The sequence below is a fragment of the Excalfactoria chinensis genome, chromosome 2 (genome assembly GCF_039878825.1).
Source record: "Excalfactoria chinensis isolate bCotChi1 chromosome 2, bCotChi1.hap2, whole genome shotgun sequence".
Taxonomy (NCBI): domain Eukaryota; kingdom Metazoa; phylum Chordata; class Aves; order Galliformes; family Phasianidae; genus Excalfactoria; species Excalfactoria chinensis.
The window spans coordinates 17,759,932-17,780,712 of NC_092826.1; the positions used below are offsets into that span (position 1 = coordinate 17,759,932).

Consider the following 20,781-nt stretch of genomic DNA (forward strand, 5'->3'; position numbering starts at 1 on the left):
AAACTAACTACATGTAAAACCTTGTTAATGCTGCATCAGCATTTCAAGTATTTCATAACAGCTCTTTCTTACAACATGAACTAAACACCAATTGATTCAGTGATCCCCCCAGTAACACGGGGTCCTCTTTCTGCTATCCAGTCAGGTGTACAGCACTTAAGCAAAAATAATTAACCACGACTTGAGGATTAAAAACAAAAACAAAAACACACAACCCAACCAGCAATAAACCACATGCAGCAGAATCAGATTTAAGGAATCCTGTATTAGCAGAACACTTCTCTAAACAGTCAGGAGACCAACAACCAGCTCCACATGCAACCCTTCTGCCACTTACGCCACACTGACTTTCTTCTGAAAGAACATTTCACAGTCAGGGTAAGCAGAAATGCTTTGAGCTTCCAGATTATGCCACAGGGTGTGTTAGTAAGCTTCCTTCACTGTTCCACCTAAGCCTACGTATATAGTATAATACATCAGAGACTACACAGCTGCATGCTCCGCCTACCGTAGAACCTTTTTGCAGATCATATGTATGTGATAATGAAACATGCAAGTCAAAAAAAAGATGAATACAAAGATGGAAAAGGAAGTCAGAAATGCCTGGAAATGAACAAGTTAACTGTCCTTCACTTTCAGATATTTGTACATTGTACACCAAATCGACACAATAGCACACATGCAGTTTGAACAGCAAGTAGCAAAATCAAGCAATGTTTGGGCCATATTGTTATGATTTTACACTTGGCTTTTTCACATCTAAGCCAAAGACATTTCTATGCTTCTACCCCCCCCCCCCCCCAGCTCAAAACCAGGGAGCTTATCTTACTGACGCTGAATACTTGTGCTCCAAAACTGCTCTGCAAATATGCAAACAGATCTGCTATGTGTATGTGATATCATAATCAATGCTTCTATAATACCTTACTGTACACATTTCCTGTGTCAGATTTGCAGATGACATTGAACTGAGGGGAGCAGTCAACATACTGCAGGACAGGATTGCCACTTAAAAGGATGGAGCCAGACTGGAAGAAGAGGCTGAAGGAAGCCTCATGAAGTTCAAATGGACAACATTGCTCTATATGGAAAAGAGTTCCTTGTGCTGTGTAAGCCACTTTCCCATGTCTGACCCCAACAGCTTTAAAACTGCATTTTTATCTTTTTTCCCCAGTTAATTCTAGCACAGCCCACTAAAACAAAAAGTGCAATACAGTCAAAGGATGTGTTACTAGAATGAGCTGTACCAAGATTATCAACTAATCCATAAATGACCAGAACACAAACTACACTTCGGTAAAACATCCATATGAGAACCCTACTGTGTGGTAAAGACTGGATTAAAATTGTGAACTGTGCCAAAGACTAGATAAAGGGAAAAGAGAAACAAATTAACAGAATAGAGGGGTATACTAATGAGTTCCCAATGGACTAGTCTTAAAAGCAATATAATCACACATTACAGAACAGACTTGGAAGCTGATAGCACATCAATAGTAGAGGAAGATGACAGCAACATGAGGCCAAAAAGCCTGGAGAAAGCAAATAAGGTGAAGCATAGCAGTACAAAGCACAAAGTGCAGCAAAAGATCATTTAATATCACATACGCAGGGAACACAATTTGTGATATAAACCAGCAGCACACAAGTCTGAAAAGATTGTGCCTATATTAACATATCACAAGATGACTGAGTCATCAGCCTGATATGTTCCAAGATTACATTTTCTTCTTATGCCTCTATCAACTGAAGTATTTTCAGACGTGAGAGAGAAGCACTGATGTCTTACTAAAGGGTGCTGGTACATTTTACATATACACGCTGATCTAGATGAAGTACAAGAAAGCCTGGAGAACTGCTGCTCCTGAGTTTGAAGCTCCTACCATGCTTTAACACAGATCTGTTAAACTTAAGTTCCTAGAAGTTAAGCATGTAAGTGGCATAAAGTGAGAAAATAACAGAACATTAAAAAAAGGAAAAAAAGAAAAAAAAAAAAAAGAATTTAATTTTATTACTGCTTTATCCCAAATCTTAAAGTAGGACTTGACAATATGCCATAACTCTGCCCTCTGTATTTCTACTGCTCTGCTGCTACTCCACTGCAGTACAGAGCAGGTACAAGATGCATGGATTACTGGATATACTGTGCATCATTGTCAGCCAAGAGCTGATATGGAAGAAGTGTCAATAAATCCACAGGCCACTTGGCTGAAAACTGAACAAACAATTAAGGCCAGGGGAGAAAACACAACACAAGGGCTTTAAAAGAAGGCAGCAAGAACAATTTCCCCAGCAGACTGAGAGGATACTCTGAACTAGGGAGTTCTGAATGACTGATTCTCATTTCTTCAGCTTCTGTACTTAAAGATACACTGCAGGAAGTCAACACTGCTTGTGCAGTCTGGCTCCTCCCTTCACAAACTGACCACAGACGTGAGTGGAGAACGTCTGGGAGGGGCTATGAGTAATAGACTGCTATTACCAGGAACTAAATTCTTCAGTGCATCTATTCCAGACTACACTTTAAAGCAGAGGTGCTGTCAGCACCAAATCAGGTCAGCTGGAGCTTGTTTGACTCAAGGAAGTAAAACTAACTGATGGAAAATCAGCCTGTCATCTATACCAGCCATGTTCTACCCTCCTAGAGAAATTCTTTACACTGTCCAGTTTAAACCTCCCAAGCCAGAACTTGTGGCTGCTGCACCCTCTTTTATTATCTGTTACTACTGAGAACTGTCATGCCCCTTTAATTATCCCTGAACTGCTTCAGCCTCCATCAAGGCAAGACTAAAGGCTTTCTCTCAGTCCCTCATAGGTCATATACCTTACACTCCAAAATACACTGGTCCTTTTCTGCTAGACCCTCTACAGTTTTTCAACAGCCTTCTTGAACTGTGCTGCACAAAATAGGACTCAGTAATGCATACATGGTCTCACAAGGGCCACAGAGAAGAAGCAAAATAATGTCCCTCACACTGCCAGTCATACTCTCTTCTGTAGTAGATTAAGCAAATGGTGTATTAAGTTATAAGACACGCTGCTGGCTCATTTCAGTAAGTTCCATATGAATTAAACTCAAATCAAACTGAAAGTTCAAGTCAATAATTCTGCAGTGAAGATAATCCTTAATCACACATTCCCTAAAGCCTCAAGTCTCAGCCTCAAGTGAAGAAAAACACACATCACTTCACTATATGAACACCTACGATACATACCAACAGACACAACAAAAGCTACATGGCTACCAAGCTGCGTGGTACAGTCAATACACTGGAAGGATGCCATTCAGAGAGACCTTGACTGGCTTAACAGGTGAACCCACAGGAATCTCATGAAGTTCAACAAGGCACAAAGTCCTGATCTTGGGTCAGGACATGCAGACAGAAATGGACAGAGAGAGACCCTGAGGAGTTTTTGGATTGGTATTAACGAGAATCTAAACATATGCTGGCAACACACACTTCTAGACAAGAAGGCCAGTGGTATCCTGGGCTGCATTAAAAGGAGAGGTAATCAACAGGGCAAGGTAGGAGATTTCCCCCCTCTATTCTGCCCTTGTGAGACATTTTTGGTATCTCTGGAGTACTGCGCACTGGGAGAGCAGAACAAAACAGACACAGAGCTGTTAGACCAGGTGCAGAGGAGGCCACAAGGATGCTCACAGGATTGGAACACCTCTCTTATGAAGAAAGGCTGAGTGAGCTTGGGCTGTTTAATCTGGAGAAGGATATGAGGAGACTTCACTGCGGCCTTTCAGTGCCCAAGGGGGTGCACAAGAAAGCTGGGGAGGGACTCTTCATCAGAGAGTGTAGTGACAGGACAAGGAGTAACGGCTTTCAACAAAAATAAGGTACATTAAGATTAGATACAAAGTGGAAATTCTTTACTCAGAGTGTGGTGAGGTACCGCCATGGATACCCCATCCCCAAATGTGTTCAAGGCCAGGCTGAATGAGGCCCTGGCCAACCAGATCCAGTGAAAGGTGTCCCTTCCCACGGCATGGAGCTGGAATGAGATAACCTTTAAGGTTTCTTCTAGGCCTAATCATTCTGTGATTCTAAGTTTCTGTTCTTAAGTTTTCTCACTAAATCCAAGCCACACATACATACCAGCTCCCTGTAGAAGTTACTGATGGACTATCTTTAGAAGTGCTACTGTAAAACATGTGTGGCTTCCCCCCTCACCCCCCCCCCCCTCCCCCAATCCCCCTGAGAAGAAACTATATGCTGAAATTACTGATAGCATTGATCTTGAAGTTGGGTACTTCCTCTAGAATTCTTGTTTCTCTTCGCACTATTTTTATTTTAATCTATTACCACACTCATTAGAAGACAATATATTTGTAAAGTTACTTCACCAGCATGCTTGCTGATACAAACATTAACTGGTCCAACAGGTTTACAGCCTCCTAGGGCACTATTCAGTCTCCCAACCTCGCCTTCCTCCGTTCCAGGAAGGGACAGAATCTGTTCAGCACATACCTGAAGGAGGATATAGGCTCACAGTCACTACTAAAATACAGCATTTAACCAGAATTGCTTCCCTGAACTTAGATATCTTATATTGCACTGTGTATGTTCAAAGCCAAATAAGAAAACTGTATATACAGATTTAGTAGTATTACAAGAACAAAGCTGAGATACTTTAAGATGTAAAAACAAAAAGAATTGAAAACAAAGATACATTTGTTTCAGAAATCAAGGGCTGGCCCATTTCACATGAAAGTATGAATAAGCTTACATATGGAGGAACTATTCTAAGAAAAAAAATAAAAGAAGCAAGCATAGTCATAACTGAACCATGCGTAGAAAATAAGCTCTGAAGAGTTCAATTGGAAAGTCACAAGGGGGAAAAAAATGCAGGAGTAACAGTGTTGGATCCAGAACACTTGGAACAGTAAGAATGTGGCACTTACGATTAAGTTAGGCTCATGGTACCTACATTTGAGTTGAAATTCAACCTCTACTTTAAGTACTGTAACCACTGCAACAGCCTCCATGGTGCAGCACACCACCATGGCACAGGCAGTTTCTAAAGCCCAGTCAAACACTTGCTACATGAAGATTCTACATTTGATGAGATTTTGCTTCTGCCTCTAAGTGACCTAAACCCTGCAAAGAAGACAGCATGGAGAGCAAAGATCTAACTGCCACACACAGCATGCTTTGCCTAGGCTAGGACAACTTAAAGGATGGCTCTGACAAAAAGGAAAGTCAGATTCTGTGCATGCAGAAAATCATCTTGCATTTCAGAACAGAAACCACCCTTCACTAATGCTGACATTAAATATTATACTAAAAAATATTTTTGGGAAATACACTCCATGCTCAAAGCCAGAGGGGGAAAGATATTACAATGCAATCCAAATTAATCCTTTGGCCCCAGGAGGAAAAAAAAAAGCCACAGGAGCTTCTCCAAGTCATCATGTATTACAGGAGATGCTGCAGACTTTTCAGAAGCTGAACACTTGCCCGAAGACACCTGAAGAGTCTTATCACCATTCTGCATCTGTGAAGTAATATTAGCAGTCTTTGTTAACAATCGTTTAAGAGTGGAGGACTCATTCAAGGTATTTTATCTCATTGCTGAAATACGTTGCTGTCTTTCTCATCCTGTTATGAGTTTAGATAGGGGAGAAATAAGACAAGAAAGTGTAATACTGTAAATGTAGCTGGTCACCTATGATTGTTCCTGTATAGGTATGAACCAACACAAGGACAGCATCGTCTACATCTCAGCTCACACAGGCACTCAGCTGTTGCAGTAAGACCTTGTTTCTCTCCACAAAAAAAAAAAAAAAAAAAAAAAGAAAAAAAAAAAAAAAAGTTGTTTTACTTATTCAAAATAGCTGAAGGAACAATGAAACTTAGTGGTCTTCAACATTACTACTCAATAGAGGTCTGACTTCAGTCCTGTCTACAGACTGTGATAAACATGTGATCATCCACTTACAGCACAGAGCTGCTTGGTACAGGCAAAAAATAACCACTGTATCTACTTGTAAACCACCCTGCAGACTTCTGAAAGATATTTTCACTAACAGCTTCATACAGTTTTCCTTTCAAGCAGTCTCAAGCCACACCACTTTTACTACTTAGGGCACAGGTTACCGTGCAGCATTACTTCCGTGGAGCCTTCACTGCCTACACAACCACGTGCACACGCAGCCTACACCTCTGCTCCGTTCCTTGCAGCACAACTTGCCACTCTAGGTGCAATACCCTTACAGACAACACAGTGAAGAAAGGGGGGAGATAAGACCAGAGAATAATGCAGAAGTCACTTGCTGTTTCCCCACCGATCCGGTGAACCACTAAAAGACTTCTGATATTTCTAAAGTACTTCTGCAAGTTCTCCAGAAGCACGTGGATAGCAGGAACTGCCCTGTGCAGGAGGGAGAGCACAACCCAGAGAGCTCGTCCTGCAGTCGCTTCTGCCCCAATCAGCAGCAGTACCAGACAGGCGCGTGGGAGGCGTGAGCGAAAGTAAACACCACAGCACTGCCACCGCCACGAGGAGGACCCGCAGGAACGCAGCGCCGGGCGGCCCCGCTGGGGCAGGTGCTGAGGCGGCCGCCGGTCGGTGTCACAAGGCCAGGCCGCGGCCCACGGCCTCCCCTGGCCGCCTTCCCCCGCCGCTCCCTAGCCCGGGACCGCTTCCCACACAGCCAGCGCCGCGGGGCCGCCACCCGTCCGGAGAAGCTCAGAGAGAGGCGGCAGTGGCAGCACCGCGCGGCCCTCTCCACCTCCCTCCCGCTCTCCCAAAACGGGACAGGGACGGACCCCCGCTCCGCTCCGGACAGGCCGCGCTCTGGGCCGTCCCCGCCGCCGGGTGGCAGTAGGGAGGCGGCGCGGCCCGGAGGGGCGCACGGCTCTGCCCCTCGGCCGGCCCGGCCACCCCCAGCCCCGTACTCGCCGGTACCTGGCGCTGGCTCGGCGGGCTGCGGGACCGCACAGCTCACGCTGTCCTGGAAGCGGACCTGGCGGAAGCCGCCGGGCACGGCAGCCCAAAGGCGGCTGGCGGTGCCGCGGAGCAAACGGCCGCCCTTGCCGGTGAAGGCGGTGAGGTAGTCCATGGCGAAGGGACTCCCAAAGGCTGCGGGGACCACCGCCAGTCCGCACACGCAGCTCCGTCGGCCCCGCTTCACAACTTGAGAAAACTTCGGGGCTCGGCCCCGCCTCCATTTAAAGGAGCCGCGGCGCCTCCGGAGTTGGGTGCGGGCGGGCCCGGGCCGCCAGCGCGGGGCTGGGAGGTGCGGCCCCGAGGCAGCTCCGCGCTGTGAGGGAGCGGCGGGCCGCCTCAGCCGGCAGATGAGGGACGCCGCCCCTCAGGGAGCGTCCCAAAGCGACTTCACATCGTGCCTCAGAGTTTCTTCGTTTTTCCAGAGAAGCACGTCGGGCAGACCTCGGAATCGCCCATCTGCTCCCAAGCGAGCTGGTGTTCGCCGGCCCCGGAGCTGAACGCTGGCAGTCACAAGGAGCAGCTGATGCCTGGATCTCTGCTAACTTTTGCTACCAGAACACTTGGGACGCAGGTTCCTTTTAATGTCAAGATACATGCACGTACCTGTGAGCTTATCTTCAGTTCAGGGGGTTTAGTTACCCTCTGTGCAACTTCTTCACTGTACAGAGATGTGCTGGTTAGCTTTCTCACATCTCTGCTCCCCTTCAGTAAGGAGTATGAAAATGATGCCTTAGAATCACAGAATAGCTTGGGTCAGAGGGGACATTAAAGCACACCCGGTTCCAACCCCGTGGTGTGGGCTGGGTGCCACCCAGCAGATCAAGCTGCTCAGGGCCCCATTTAACCTGGCCTTTAATGCCCTCAGGGATGGGGCATCTCTCTGGACAGTCCTCTAACTGATCAAGTTGTCAGGGTTCTTCTTCACTGCAAAAGCAAGACCACATGGCATAGTACATATTTTTGCTGATTTGCCTTAGTTGTATTCCCAAGACTTTCCTGCCACGTGAAAAACCACCATTGTGCTGGTCCAGCCAGGTCCTCCCTGCACTCATGTTAGTGGTGGTCAGCTGTAAGGCCTCACTCAGCCTCACAACTCATGGAGCCACTTCAGACTTGTAGTAGAACTTAACTTAGTGTATTCTCAAATATTTCTTTCTTTTTGAAAATACCATCTTATTTCTGGTGTTCAATTGTATACTTGCATTCTCTGTGCACACACAGGTTTAAAGAAGTCAAACAAATCAGAACTTTATCTCCTGCATTCAGTTTCATGAGTGACATCTGCCTTAAGATGTGTGTTCTACAGATGGTGAGGCCAGAAGTAAGATTACTATATTTACTACCTGTGCCACAGACTTTACAAACACAGAATGGTAAATTAATTTTCTTATATTCCAATCAGAGTACGATGCAATTATATGCTACATCTAGCTGCAAATGAAAGCATTGTTTAATAAAAAATGCTCTTGTTGAGCCAAGTCTATTGTGTGCAGGCAGAACAGAGGAACAAAGTGCTGAGCTATCTCAACTCCTATTCACTTGTAGCAGCTGCTCAATTAAATCAGAGTTTAACGTCAGCATTTTGGAGTGCTGATTTCTGAGGGTTACTTGATGTAAACAGTACACTCAAATCAACTCCTCTACTACTAAAATCAGTTCCTGCTCAGGAGATAACAACATTCCATTTTCTTTTTCCCCCAAATAAAACATGTCACTGAACTAAAATGAATTTTCATCAGAATTAGCTCTCCCACTCTCTCACGCCTTGCTCTCCTCTGAAAAACCTGCCAGTAGAAATGAATGTGTGATCTGACAGTTCCAGAATCAATGAATAAAGCAGGAACTGCAGAGTCATGCACTATGTGGTCCAAGTACCACTAGATGTTTAGTATATAAACTGTCCTGCCTACCAGATTTCTTCTGTGCTAAACACTGTAATTAGTTTTCATTTCATTTCAGTGTTTCTACTGTCAGCAGTGAAAAAACTATAGTCAGTCTTTTGCTCTGTTTATTCTATTCTAGAGAAAATATACTTACGTCTTTGCACCAGGAATAAGCTTAAAACTGGTGCTCGGATGCCTTGAAACTTTGAGCTGGCTTGTCCAACTGTATCACAGCCAAATATGCATCTCTGTTATTATATTTACTTCTACTGACCTATTCCATGAGCAACGTATGTCCTTTCTGTCATAAAACTAAACCAAATATAAATATTTTTGTTAATATTAATGATAATTTTTACACCTGGGTTGATCTTGAACATTTTTACAGAACAACATTCCTTCATCATGCTGCCTTTATGTCCTCAGCATCTAGAAACAACAGAATTTTTCTGAAGATTAAGATTCTAATAGGAACTTATACAAGAACTCGGTATCTGATCTCTGAATGTACAGCAATGACATCTGCTTAGGATTATTTTCTAGCCTGTGGTATTGGGGCAAAAAGTGTATCCCTGTTACCTCTACAATCAAGTGACTGTACAATCAGTCTCCAAAAGAAGGAGCTGATTCTACCTTCCTTCAATTGTTTGTGCCTGTTTCCACACTATCACTATGACCACCAGCATTCATTTGGCTGGTGAATTAATTGTACAATAAAAAATGACCCACTTTTAGTCTAGTGGAAAGTAACTAAGCATATTTGGTGCTGTTTGTTTGTTTGTTTCCCCTCAGGGTTAATATTATCAGCAGCTAGATCTCCAAACCTGGTTCATGCTGCAGACATTATAAAGCAGATATCTGCTTGAGCTGCATCCTAAGAGAACTGACAGTGTAAGGATGAGAGAACATGGATCAGTTTTGATCAAATAAAAAAACAACGAGGAAAGAAATACTTTCAAAGTCTGAGGGTAGAATTGTATATAGGAGTATTTTAAAGAAGACAAAATTAAAAATAAAAAATGATGTCATCGCATGTGTTACTGACATAGAATTTCTTTGGGGACAGATAAGTTGCTTGTGAAATTCATTCATAATACTTTGTTAATTGCAGTAATTAGTTCCAGGCAAAATGCCAGCAAATGCTACGCAGTTTCCTTAGGTCTCAGCACTCACATGCTTGGTGTACAGAATATGGGCCTCTTGCTTTCCATCTTGTTAAAGCTTTAGCACTACTAAGCTGCAGACAGAAGGACAGAAGGCAGTAATACAAAGCCTCTATTTTATCTTGCGAGAAGCAAGATTTTTGCATACTTTGTGAGATGAAAAATCTTGTCTTTGGTAATTTGGCAACCATTTGGAACTAGTGCTTGTATATGTGTTTGTATATAAGTAATCAATATGCAACTATGTAATTTTGACAGTCTGAACCAAATGCCTCATCACCCATTCTGGAGGCACCTATTCTCATTCGATGCTATGATGAGGCTGCTTGCCTCTAAATTACCATGTCTGGTCAAGATCTCATCCATTTACATAGTTGCAAAGCCTATAATGAATGGCTTAAACAGGGATTTGAAGAGCATGCATAAAAACATAACCTCTCTCTTCCCAAAATCAGTAATGTAAAGCAAGAATTGATTTTTTTCTAGTGCAAAAGATAAACTCTTAAGAGAGAAAATCATGGACTGCAGTTTGTTTCCAATGCTATTTCAGTGAAAGATAAAGCAATGCAGTCCCTGAAGAAGGAACTAGAACTGAGACATGCCGAATTCCCACATTCTCAGGCATATTTCCGTATTAAACCCTTTAATTTGAATGATGAAGTATGAAAGTACATTGTTCTAGAAGTAAAACTAGTTACACAAATTGTTTTCTGTGAAGGTCCAAATAGTTCCAAAGTTCAGTGTTACTATAAACGTGGGAGAAGTTAAAAAGAGATAACCAGTAGGTGACACTAAGTAAAGGAGTCTATTGAAAGCAGGTTATTTACCGAGAGCCATCAGTGCTAGGGGTGTCTGTCCATATAGGTTTCACAATACTACATTCTCCTCTCAGATTAGATGCTGAGCATGAAGGCAGCTATCATCACCTACATAATAGTTTCAGAAATGGTAAACCTGGAATCTCAGACTTCAGAAGATAGAGCTACACTTTCACTTTTTTATAACAAGCTCCCTATGATATTAGAATGAATGGGGGGTCAGTCTCTACCTCAGCCATGGATGCTGATCATTGTTCCACAGGAAATGGAACACTGAAAGAACAAGATAGAATAAGCATGGGAAACAAGGGAATTTGCAGTCCTTCGTTGTAGGCTGCTGTACTTCAAATATTGCTTATATATCTGCTTATTCCTGAAATAGCACTGAAAAAGACAGAACTTCACTACAACCTCTCTTTTGGAATAGCTACTTTCTCAATAGAAATCTAAGTCTAATTCCAACTTTATTAGACATTCAAATCTGTTTCAGTAAGGCTTTAATTTCTTTTTGTAGAAGCTGTATACTAAAGATACCACAACTAGGTTTGAGGTTTCTCCAGGCTGAGGAGACCATCTGGATAGCACCTCAGCCTCCTCATACAATGCACTTCAGCACCAAAGTCCCCAGTCTTAAGCACTGCTCTTCGCATTTCATTTCCTAATAGTTAAGTTTCATAACATTCATTGTGTTTAGTTTTTTTGTCTTATCAAACCTAAAAAGTTAAAGTCCATCTGCAGCACTTGACCTACTTGACCTTTGTCTGTATGGTGACTACAACAATTGTGCATGTTTTTGTTCATTAGGTTGGTATCTAATGTAATTCAAGTCAGACTATTTATACTTAGGGCTGCCCAACAAGTCCTTTTGCATTCTTATAGGAACCTCCAATGAGAGAGCAACTTCTGCTTTTCTAGTCATATTTAAAACCCCCTATACTGGCAAATATATCATAGTGAGGATAATTTATATTAAGAATATGAAAACCAATGGAAATGAATCTAAAATGAACCAGTGTGTTTTACTCCATAATAGATGCTTAGTTTCATATTTCAAAATAATTTGATCAGATTTCCAGAAGCATTCCACAATTTTTGATGCTTCTGGGATCATCAAATTTCAGCTGTATATAGACTGAATTTTCACCTAGTGTGAAACTTAGGGTGAAACCATTGTTTCCTTCAGTTAATTACCTTCCCTGAAAAATTACATCCCATAGTCACTATCCAACTCCAATTTATGTATTTTCTTTAAAAAAAGTGGCAATTAGCATTACAAGAATGTGTCTTCTGAAACGAAATCTACACTTTCCTTATTTTCCTAAAGAATATGCATGCTCAGATGTAGGAATGGTCTGATCTACAACAACATATATCAGCATATGTTAGAATATCAGAGATATACAAACATGGAATTTGTCCCTGAGGACAAATGCAGATCATGTTGGGACTTCTCCATGTTTATGGCAGAGCTTCAGTTTCAAGTGCAATTACACAGCTGTGTATATAGGCTACCTTATCAAATAAACACAAAATGACCTCCAGATCTTCATTTCATACTCACTTTGTCAGTAATAGGTTACTGTGAAGGGAACATTCCATTCTGTTCAGGGAATTTTATAAAAATTAATGTGAACCCTAATAGAGATGCACACACATGCATATACAGGCACCCATGCAGCTTAAGTAAGATCACCAGGTAGAACACCAGCTGAATAAAGTTAGTTTTTAGTAGACACAGATGTCTCCCTGTCTTCATGTTATCATCTTATTGACATTTTCTTCTTTCATCACATGTTTTGAAACTGAATGTGGAAAACACTACCAATATAATCGATGACTCCATAGTATTTACTGCTTGATCTCATCCTTAATAGACACATAAATTATACCAATGATAAATGTTGCATATGAAAGCAAATCAGGAAAAAGATCAGAAAGGCTTAACACATTTTTTTTCTTATTGCAGAACAACTCTAATTATCATTAATAATCATTAAATGCTTGTTGTTAATGGACGCTGTCCCAATAAGGAGGTTGCTTATACTTGCTCAGTAACAACGGAACCAGATTCCTACTCTCCATAGACCTCTTTTCATTACTAGATTAGTTCATAATAACCTAAAATGTCCCACTGGTTGGATGTTTACGGTTGTTGAAGCTCAGTTCCATACTACGCCATTTCTGAAGACTGAGGGATCTCTACAAAGCCGAGATTTCAAATCAAATCACAGTTTCATAAAAAACATCCGCTTTACCATCAACGTCTTGTCACCTCATGACCAGCTGTATTCCACATATTCACAGCAAGATCCACACATTTTAGAAAGCCATACTCCTGCCTTGAGGGGGAAAAACCTCATGTAAAATAGCTGATTGAAAAAGTTCTGTCTGTCTGAAGATATAATTGACTGCTTGTCACATACTCACATTATATTCATTTGGCACTAGATCAGTTTCCAGCGCAGAAGAGATTTTGCTTTTAGTTCTAGATTATGAGTTTTAGTTGCAACTTTTATATATAAGATACAAGAAGATATAGGGCTCCTTTTCATGGATCTGAACAAAATGTTTCTGCTCAGAAAGCTGGAAAAAGCAGAGTTAAGAACAGCTGATTAACAGCTTCATAATGTCAGTTCTAAGTGGGAATGCCATCTGAAGTAGAATCTTCTTGAGATAAATGGGCCAAAAATATCATCAGATATTATCAGGAACTTGAATAAGGCTAATGGCAACAGCTGATCCTTCTGGCTGCAACTTTATTCTGGTAATAAGAGCTACTGATTCTCTTTTTTACTTGCTCCTGCTTTGGCAGTACATTCTAAGATTAAGTATTAGTTGAAAAAGAGTGAATTCTGTTCCGTTCTTTGCTACCCAGTACTTTTGTAGTTTTTTTGTTGTTGATCTTTTCCTTAAGTAAAGTAAGTACATGAAAGCCTCCTGTACATACCTTTTCCTGAGCCATATAAATCAGTGCAGGACATTCCTGAAATATTCTTTTGAATGAAACACAAGAAGGAGTATGTTGATCTCAGTAGGAGGAAGTTCTGCTTTTTCTTCCTTGTTAAATCTTCCCTCTTAAGCAACATCTGCGCTCTCTCCCTCCCTCCCCCACTAGCACTATATCACAAGCATATGCCTGATTCATTTGCTCCGATAATATCATGTATAAAACCTGCAGAGGTTACTCACTCTGTCCTTTTGAGGTTAATGGCTACAGTTTATCCTGAAAAATCAGATACATTGCTTTTAGCCTGCTAAATCATGTGGTGGTTGTCCATTACTGTGTTATCTCTGAATTAAGAAACTATTTTACACACATTACCTGTTGTACCTAACATTTCACAGCTTTCCATTACTTGCTTCTCTCCCTCACTCTTCAGTATCTTGTCCTTGATTACTGTCAGTTTCCCCCAGGGATGATTTGCAGTGTTTTCTCTCTTGCATTCAGCCACATTTAGCTGCAATGCTGCATACAACATTAAAGAACCTGTGCACATACACAGCTTAATAGATCCTGTTTGCCTCTGATTAATTTCCTTCTATTTGTTTGGATGGACTCTTCTGCAGGCTTCATCCAGAATGCCTAATGGCATGTCTCACTGTCTTCCTTGTATTTCATCTGAGGATGAATTCTTGTGTACATACATTGTTCATAAAATCCCAAAGAAGTACAATTGTTTTGATAGTTAATTAATGGTTATCTGTCAAGGTTTATAACTGTACTGAGGATCAAGACTTGGAATTAGTAAGTTATTTGTCTCACAGAAGTTAAGTGTGAAGTGTTAGCAAAGTACATCTTGTCAAGGAAACAGTTGCCATGTTTTGCAGAAGTAAAGCGCTTATTTCTCCCAACTGTAGTTTCTAATATTAACAAATTTCATCCTAGTTTCAACCAAGATTTTGGCCATGAATCTCAGTAAGGCCAATAAACCTCAGTGAATGGAAAACTGATACCAAGAATAGAAAAGATTAAAAAAACTATTTTTCAGCCTTGTTTTATTTTCTTACTTAATACAAAAGGAAAATATCAGAGATTAGAACATTGATGTAATTTGCCTTCCCATGTTTCTGACAATACGATGTTGAGGTCATATACTGGTTATGTCTCAGAGCAGTAGATCACTGAAGAAAGGTATGGTGCATTAGCACAGTGTCCTAACTGTACTATAATACAACTGTCTCATTTTTGTTCCGGAAATTGGAATGGTCAGCCCAGCTGATCAGTAGGAGTGGGGACACAGTGCTGCAGAAATGAGGTAGTGGTATAGAGTGCTGAGATACTGATCTGTCACAGGGAACTTAATCTGTCACAGATCTTCTTAAATACGGAGTACTAAATATGCTGCTAAGTTCTTTCTTATCTGTCTCCATCAAGCACTAAAACTACAGCTGTTAATTTTAAAGTTCAGTAGCGCTGATATACTCTTTACTGCTGTAATTAACTATCATCTTTATTAGGAGCCTGAACAAGCAGAACTAAAACTAAGATTTTAGACTTGTTCTAGAGCTGCACTAATTTTCCTTTCTTGTAGAGAAAGCTTTGATGGACTTGGTAGTAGTGAAGAGCCTCTGGTGTTACCCAAGACTTCATGAAGAAATTAAATTGTAATATAATTATTAGACATCTGGATTAGTGCAGTAGCAAAGTACCAACATAAGTTATATGTCTTGGTTTGTAAAGTCATTGCTTTTCTTTGAAGTAGTAAAAGAATAAGTGGATATGAGCAATCAGTTGAAAACAGCATATTCATATTCCTAGAAAGCTTTTCAAAGTCTCTCACCAAGGAAACAAAGACACTGTAGGATGAGAGGGATCATGTTTTAATATCCTCTACAGTACAGATATAATAAGCAAGGGGTTAGATTTCCCAGCAGAGGAAGAAAAATTATCATGGCAGCCCAACAGAGATCCATGCTTTCCAACTCATTAATTATTAGGCAAGGAGGAAGGAACATGAAAGTGATGGAGTTTGTTGATGATATACAGTTATACAGGAAATTCAAATCTACGGAAAGGAATTAAAAAATATTTCATCATACAGTTCATAAATAAAATGGTGGTTGGAAATAGTTGTTGATAAATGTGACGACGTTTTTCTTCTGAGTGCACGACTGTTTATATCCACATGAGGACAAGCTTTAGAATGAAACATTACCAAAAATATATTTATGAAAATGTCAGCAGAAATCTCAATATCAAAATAAGTATGAAATATAAATAAAATGACTGTTAGAAAAATGTAATGCTACATGACTGTAAGTTCTTTTCATCAGTATAGATGGATAACTGTCTCAAAGAAGATACAGTGTACTTAGAAACTGTACAGGACAGATGTCAAGATGCTTCCTTGGAAAGTGGAGAAAAATACAAAGTAGGCAAGCAGAAAAAAACGCGGAGAAAATTTTTGCACCCTTTTTCTCCCAGAATAATAAGACAGGGCACCTAATTAAATTAAGCGGCATAAGACTGAAAGAAAAGGAAATATTTTGTCATACAAAATAACTGCAGAATTCATGTACCACAGGACACTGTGTAAGCCAAAGCTATGAATGATTCAGAAAGTAGTTATGAACATTCATAGAAAGTCCTTCAAGAACCTTCAAGTACAAACATAATGATATGTACTCTGGCTTCTGTCTCTACACCACAGACTCCCTAAAGCTCGGAGGAAATACTGGTAAAGTGTCATTCCATACTCGTTCTATTCTGTATTCTTTCCCTAATAATCTGCTACCAGGCACTGTGGGAAAACAAGACACTGAGCTATGAGTAAAGCATTATTTGATCTCATCCTGCTCAGCCATTCTTATGCCATGATGCTGCTCTGGAACCAGGAAAAGTTCTCCACAAGTTCTTTTCTTTGGTCATTCACAGTGTGGAGGGAACGACCAATGCAAGTCAAGGAAACTCAGAACAATCAGTCCGGGGACGCAGTGAGGGACAGGGTACCTCAACTGCTGCAGATGTTGAAGCACAAAGAAGAAAAACTATTACTTGGTCTTCATACATAGTGAAGTGTACAGAAGTTGGCGTGGCTTCTTGGTTACCTCAGACAGTTAGCTGGAAACGTCACCCACTCACTGCCAATGTTGGTAACTCATTAACAGAGTCAGGAACTTGTATGGAAAAGAATCCAAATACAAGCAATTTTAAAATGTCTGTGCATGAAGTTGTACTTCTACACAGTGAAGCAAATTTGGAAAAAGAAAGAACTGACGGCAATGACCAGATTTTGACAAACATTCTAAGTATTTTATAGTGGCCATTGACAGCCTGAGAAGAAGTCTGCAACTCTGAAAGGACAAAGAACGGATCTTAGAACAGCTTTAGATTTAGCCTAACAAATATCCGTCTGTGCTGCTGCAGCTGCACTGCCCCGCTTGCTGGCAGCCAAGGAGAGGAGAATGTCCACACTCTGACTCCATAGATGCTGCTTCGCAGTCTGTAATACAAATAGCTGGCACAGGAGATCCACAGCATTTTTCATCCACATGCACATACACAATAGGTAATTCTTTGGTTTGGAAAAAAATAAATTAAAGAGAATCTATGGAATTCAAGCCTTTCAGAAAGAGCTATTTTATTTTTTGTTTTAGCTTAGCAATCCAAAACAACATTTACTGTCATGGAAAGTTATAGTCAGGAATGGAAGAACTGTTACTGAGGGATTAAGTGGATTACAGACAAGAGTGTTACTGAGAAAACACCATGACCAAGCAGGAACATTAAGGTATGTTCCTCTTACAAATTTTTAGCCTCACTACCATGAAGTTTCCAGGCTTTTTACTATGTAATTTATATTCAGCATTGCGTAAGGACTCCTCTTCTGGCATTTCACTTTTATTTCAAGCTATTATACTTTTATATCTAATGTGCTTGGTTTCATAAGTCGCAGAAAATCAGTGTTCATTCAAACAAGATATGTAGCAAATTTGTTATTGTATACTATCAGCCTTTGCTTAATTTCTATGAGGATTAGTAGTTTTGCCATTACATACAGAAGCCAGCAGGTAGGAAATAAGGTAGCAGAAAGTCTCAATTTATAGTGTGCTATATATGCTCGTTATGCTTGCAGTGTTTACTAAGACTGAGGTCAATTATAACCTATAGACAGCACATTAAAAATCACAATTTCTCAACAGACAATATTACTTTTAATAGGAGTGATGACATCAGGGAGCACAAGCCATAGCATTCCGTTTCCAAGGTTACTCACAGTGGATGCCACAAGGATTTGCTGGCACCATAAACATTCCCACCCTTCCTACACAGACTGCACGTAAGCCTGCAAAACAAGCTTGAAGTGCTGCAGGGCACTGGATGACTGGTTTGGCAGATACACAGAAAATACTTTTGCTGAATGGATTAGCAGAGAGTAAGACTTCAGTGATGATATTATAGAAACTTCAGGACCAAATTAATGGTCTGTGTTCGCTGTAGCTAAATGCTACCCTTGACATAAGTACAACTAAAATGGTCTGGATGTGGAAGCCGTCTTCCTGTTTTATAAACCACTCTGACTCAGGGCAAAGGTGTTTCAGTAAACAAACCAGCCCTGCTCAGTGGCTGGCTGTTCTGTGCTTTGAAACACAATTTATGACACATTTTCTCTCTGCGGCAATGTTTTGACTGTTTTAATACATTTCCACTTGTTTGGATATTTCTTCACATATCATATGAAGGTATTTCTTCACATATCACAGTATCACAGTATCGTGCGAGTTGGAAGGGACCTTAGAGATCATTGAGTCCAGCTCCTGGGATTCGAGCCTTCTGTGTAGCAGAGCGGCACTTCTACCACTTGTGCCACAGGGGGGATTCGAACCCGGGCGATGTCATTATTATCACCCTAATGAAAAAGAATCAGGAACAGAAATTGTCTGAAGCTTTCAGAATCTCATCAGTCTTTTGAAATAAGAGTTGAGAATGCAGTGGCACACTGCAGATAGCAAAACCTTGCTCAATGCTGTGGTCTGCTATGCCTCTTGCATTTTACCAAAGCATTTTGCATCACTTGAGGTTAAAAAAATCGTAGAAATATTAAAAGGAAAGTTGTTGTTACTGCTTTGTTTTATTGCACAGCAGGATTTTCCTTTCGTCCTCCTAAATTCATTTTTCCATTTTTTTACAATGTTTGGAGATGTTACTACCACCACACTCTCTGTCACTCCCCTTTAAATGAAATACTCCTCCAAATGTATTTATATTTTTTACTTATGAATTAGAATCTCGAAGATCTGAGACAACGAATGGCCACGTTGGCCAGTCGGTCCTGATGTCAAAAAGGCAACCAGAAAATCTTTTGTTAATCTAGATGTCAGAAAGCTGGATTTCTTTAATTTCTTTTCTTCTTTAATTTCTTCTTTAATTTCTTTTCTTCTTTAATTTCTTTTCCTCTTCAGGCTGATCACTACTGCTCAAAAGTGCTTGCCTGTAAGATCTTTGCTTTCAGATCCAAACAGTAGCCTAAGACCAACTCCAAACAGATCCATAGGCTTGGTCTCCAAACCAATTTCAGATTATTTTCTTCCTCTGTTCTTTCATACCAACAGGCAGCCTCCACACCTACATTCATTTGAAATACTGCTCTTTACATTTACTCACTGTTACAGATAGTGATAATGTTTGAAGAGAGGAAAATAGAAGTTAATTTCAGCAATCAGCTCTCAGTAAGTGAAATAATTTCTCCTTCCACCAGTTTAGCAGCTGGATGACCCTGTAACCATTTCATTGCTTACAACCAAGTAGCATGCATTTGTATCTGTTATACTTCAGTAATCTTCTGAGGTGCTTGTTCTCTTTCATGATTTCACTTACATAAAACATGTGAAAGATTTAAACTAATGCCATTGTACTCCTCTAAGTTTTCACATGTTCAGTGAGCTGGTTCTGCAATGAAAATGTGGTGGACTCCGTGAAAAGAGGGTGTCTCATAGGTAGAGCCTGAACTCTTGCCATATTCATTTAATTTCAATAGAAACTGACTGAACTATCACTGCAAGAATTCAGCAAAGAGAAGTGACAAAGTATTTTCATGTATGGCAAAAAACAAATAGTGAACTGCCTGCTTGACAATCTTATTCTTTATGTAACCCTTTGAAAATACCACTGTCAGTTAAAAGAGCTGAGCCGTTTTTCCTTTCTTATCTTTGATATCCATGTTGATGAGAACAGCCTCTTTTCACATGTAACCAACCTGAAGTACTACTAATAGCTTTGTACAGCTGATGATATGGATATGCATAAAGTGCCTGAAGCTGCGTTGAGGAGACACTTAAGAAAGTGTATATTAGCTTAGTATCAAATAGCATCTTTAATAGCTGCTTTACTTAAATTCTTGTTCACTTTCAGTAGGAAGAACTGTGCACTGAGTAGTTCAGTGGGAACAGTGGTTGAAAGAATATAAGAACTGTTCTACTCACAGACTTCTTCAGACAGAAAAGGAGTTCTGTGGCCTTCTCTTTTTACTGTCAAGAAGGCTTGGCAAAGAGAAGAAAGATTTAAGGGTTGTATCTTCCATTATAATCCATGGCAATTTTTCCACAGAACAAAATTTTTACCCACATCTGACATGATTTTCCACAGAAAGTACACAGTATCATGATTCACACACTCCAGAATTCCTTATATGTACAGGAAAAAATCTTGCTGACTTCCCTCTTGCACCGCTGACACTACTGAGTGTTAGCTTTACGAATCATATCCTTGTAATTCCTCCGAAGGGCACTATCACACCAGTAGAGTCATTCAGGACAGAAGTACTTGATCAGAGTAGGCAGTGATATAATGGCTTAACTCCAAGGCACATTAATCTAATAATGGGCATGGTCAAAAATGAAAAAGAAGCTTAGGTCGGTTTCTTCTGGCTTCTTAGCTCACAATCCCAACTCAGCTTTGCATTTGAGGGAGGCTGTCTGAAGAGCACAGAGTGGAGTGTGTGAGTCACAGAATCA

The 20,781-nt window shown here is 40.6% G+C and overlaps 1 protein-coding gene across 13 annotated transcripts in view; it reads right to left on the reverse strand.

Annotated features, from left to right (window-relative positions):
- OXR1 (oxidation resistance 1) overlaps nt 1-20,781 on the reverse strand; it is a 239,956-nt gene that overhangs the window by 61,246 nt on the left and 157,929 nt on the right. The window contains exon 1 of one of the 13 annotated variants that reach the window (XM_072330528.1): nt 6,922-7,158. The exons of 10 other annotated variants lie outside the window; for them this stretch is intronic. In XM_072330528.1, the coding sequence (XP_072186629.1) occupies nt 6,922-7,075 (154 nt within the window). In that variant the 5' untranslated portion in view covers nt 7,076-7,158. Of the gene's footprint in view, nt 1-6,921; nt 7,159-20,781 lie in introns of those variants that run through there. 2 more of the 13 variants (XM_072330523.1, XM_072330515.1) reach the window with 2 other exon arrangements.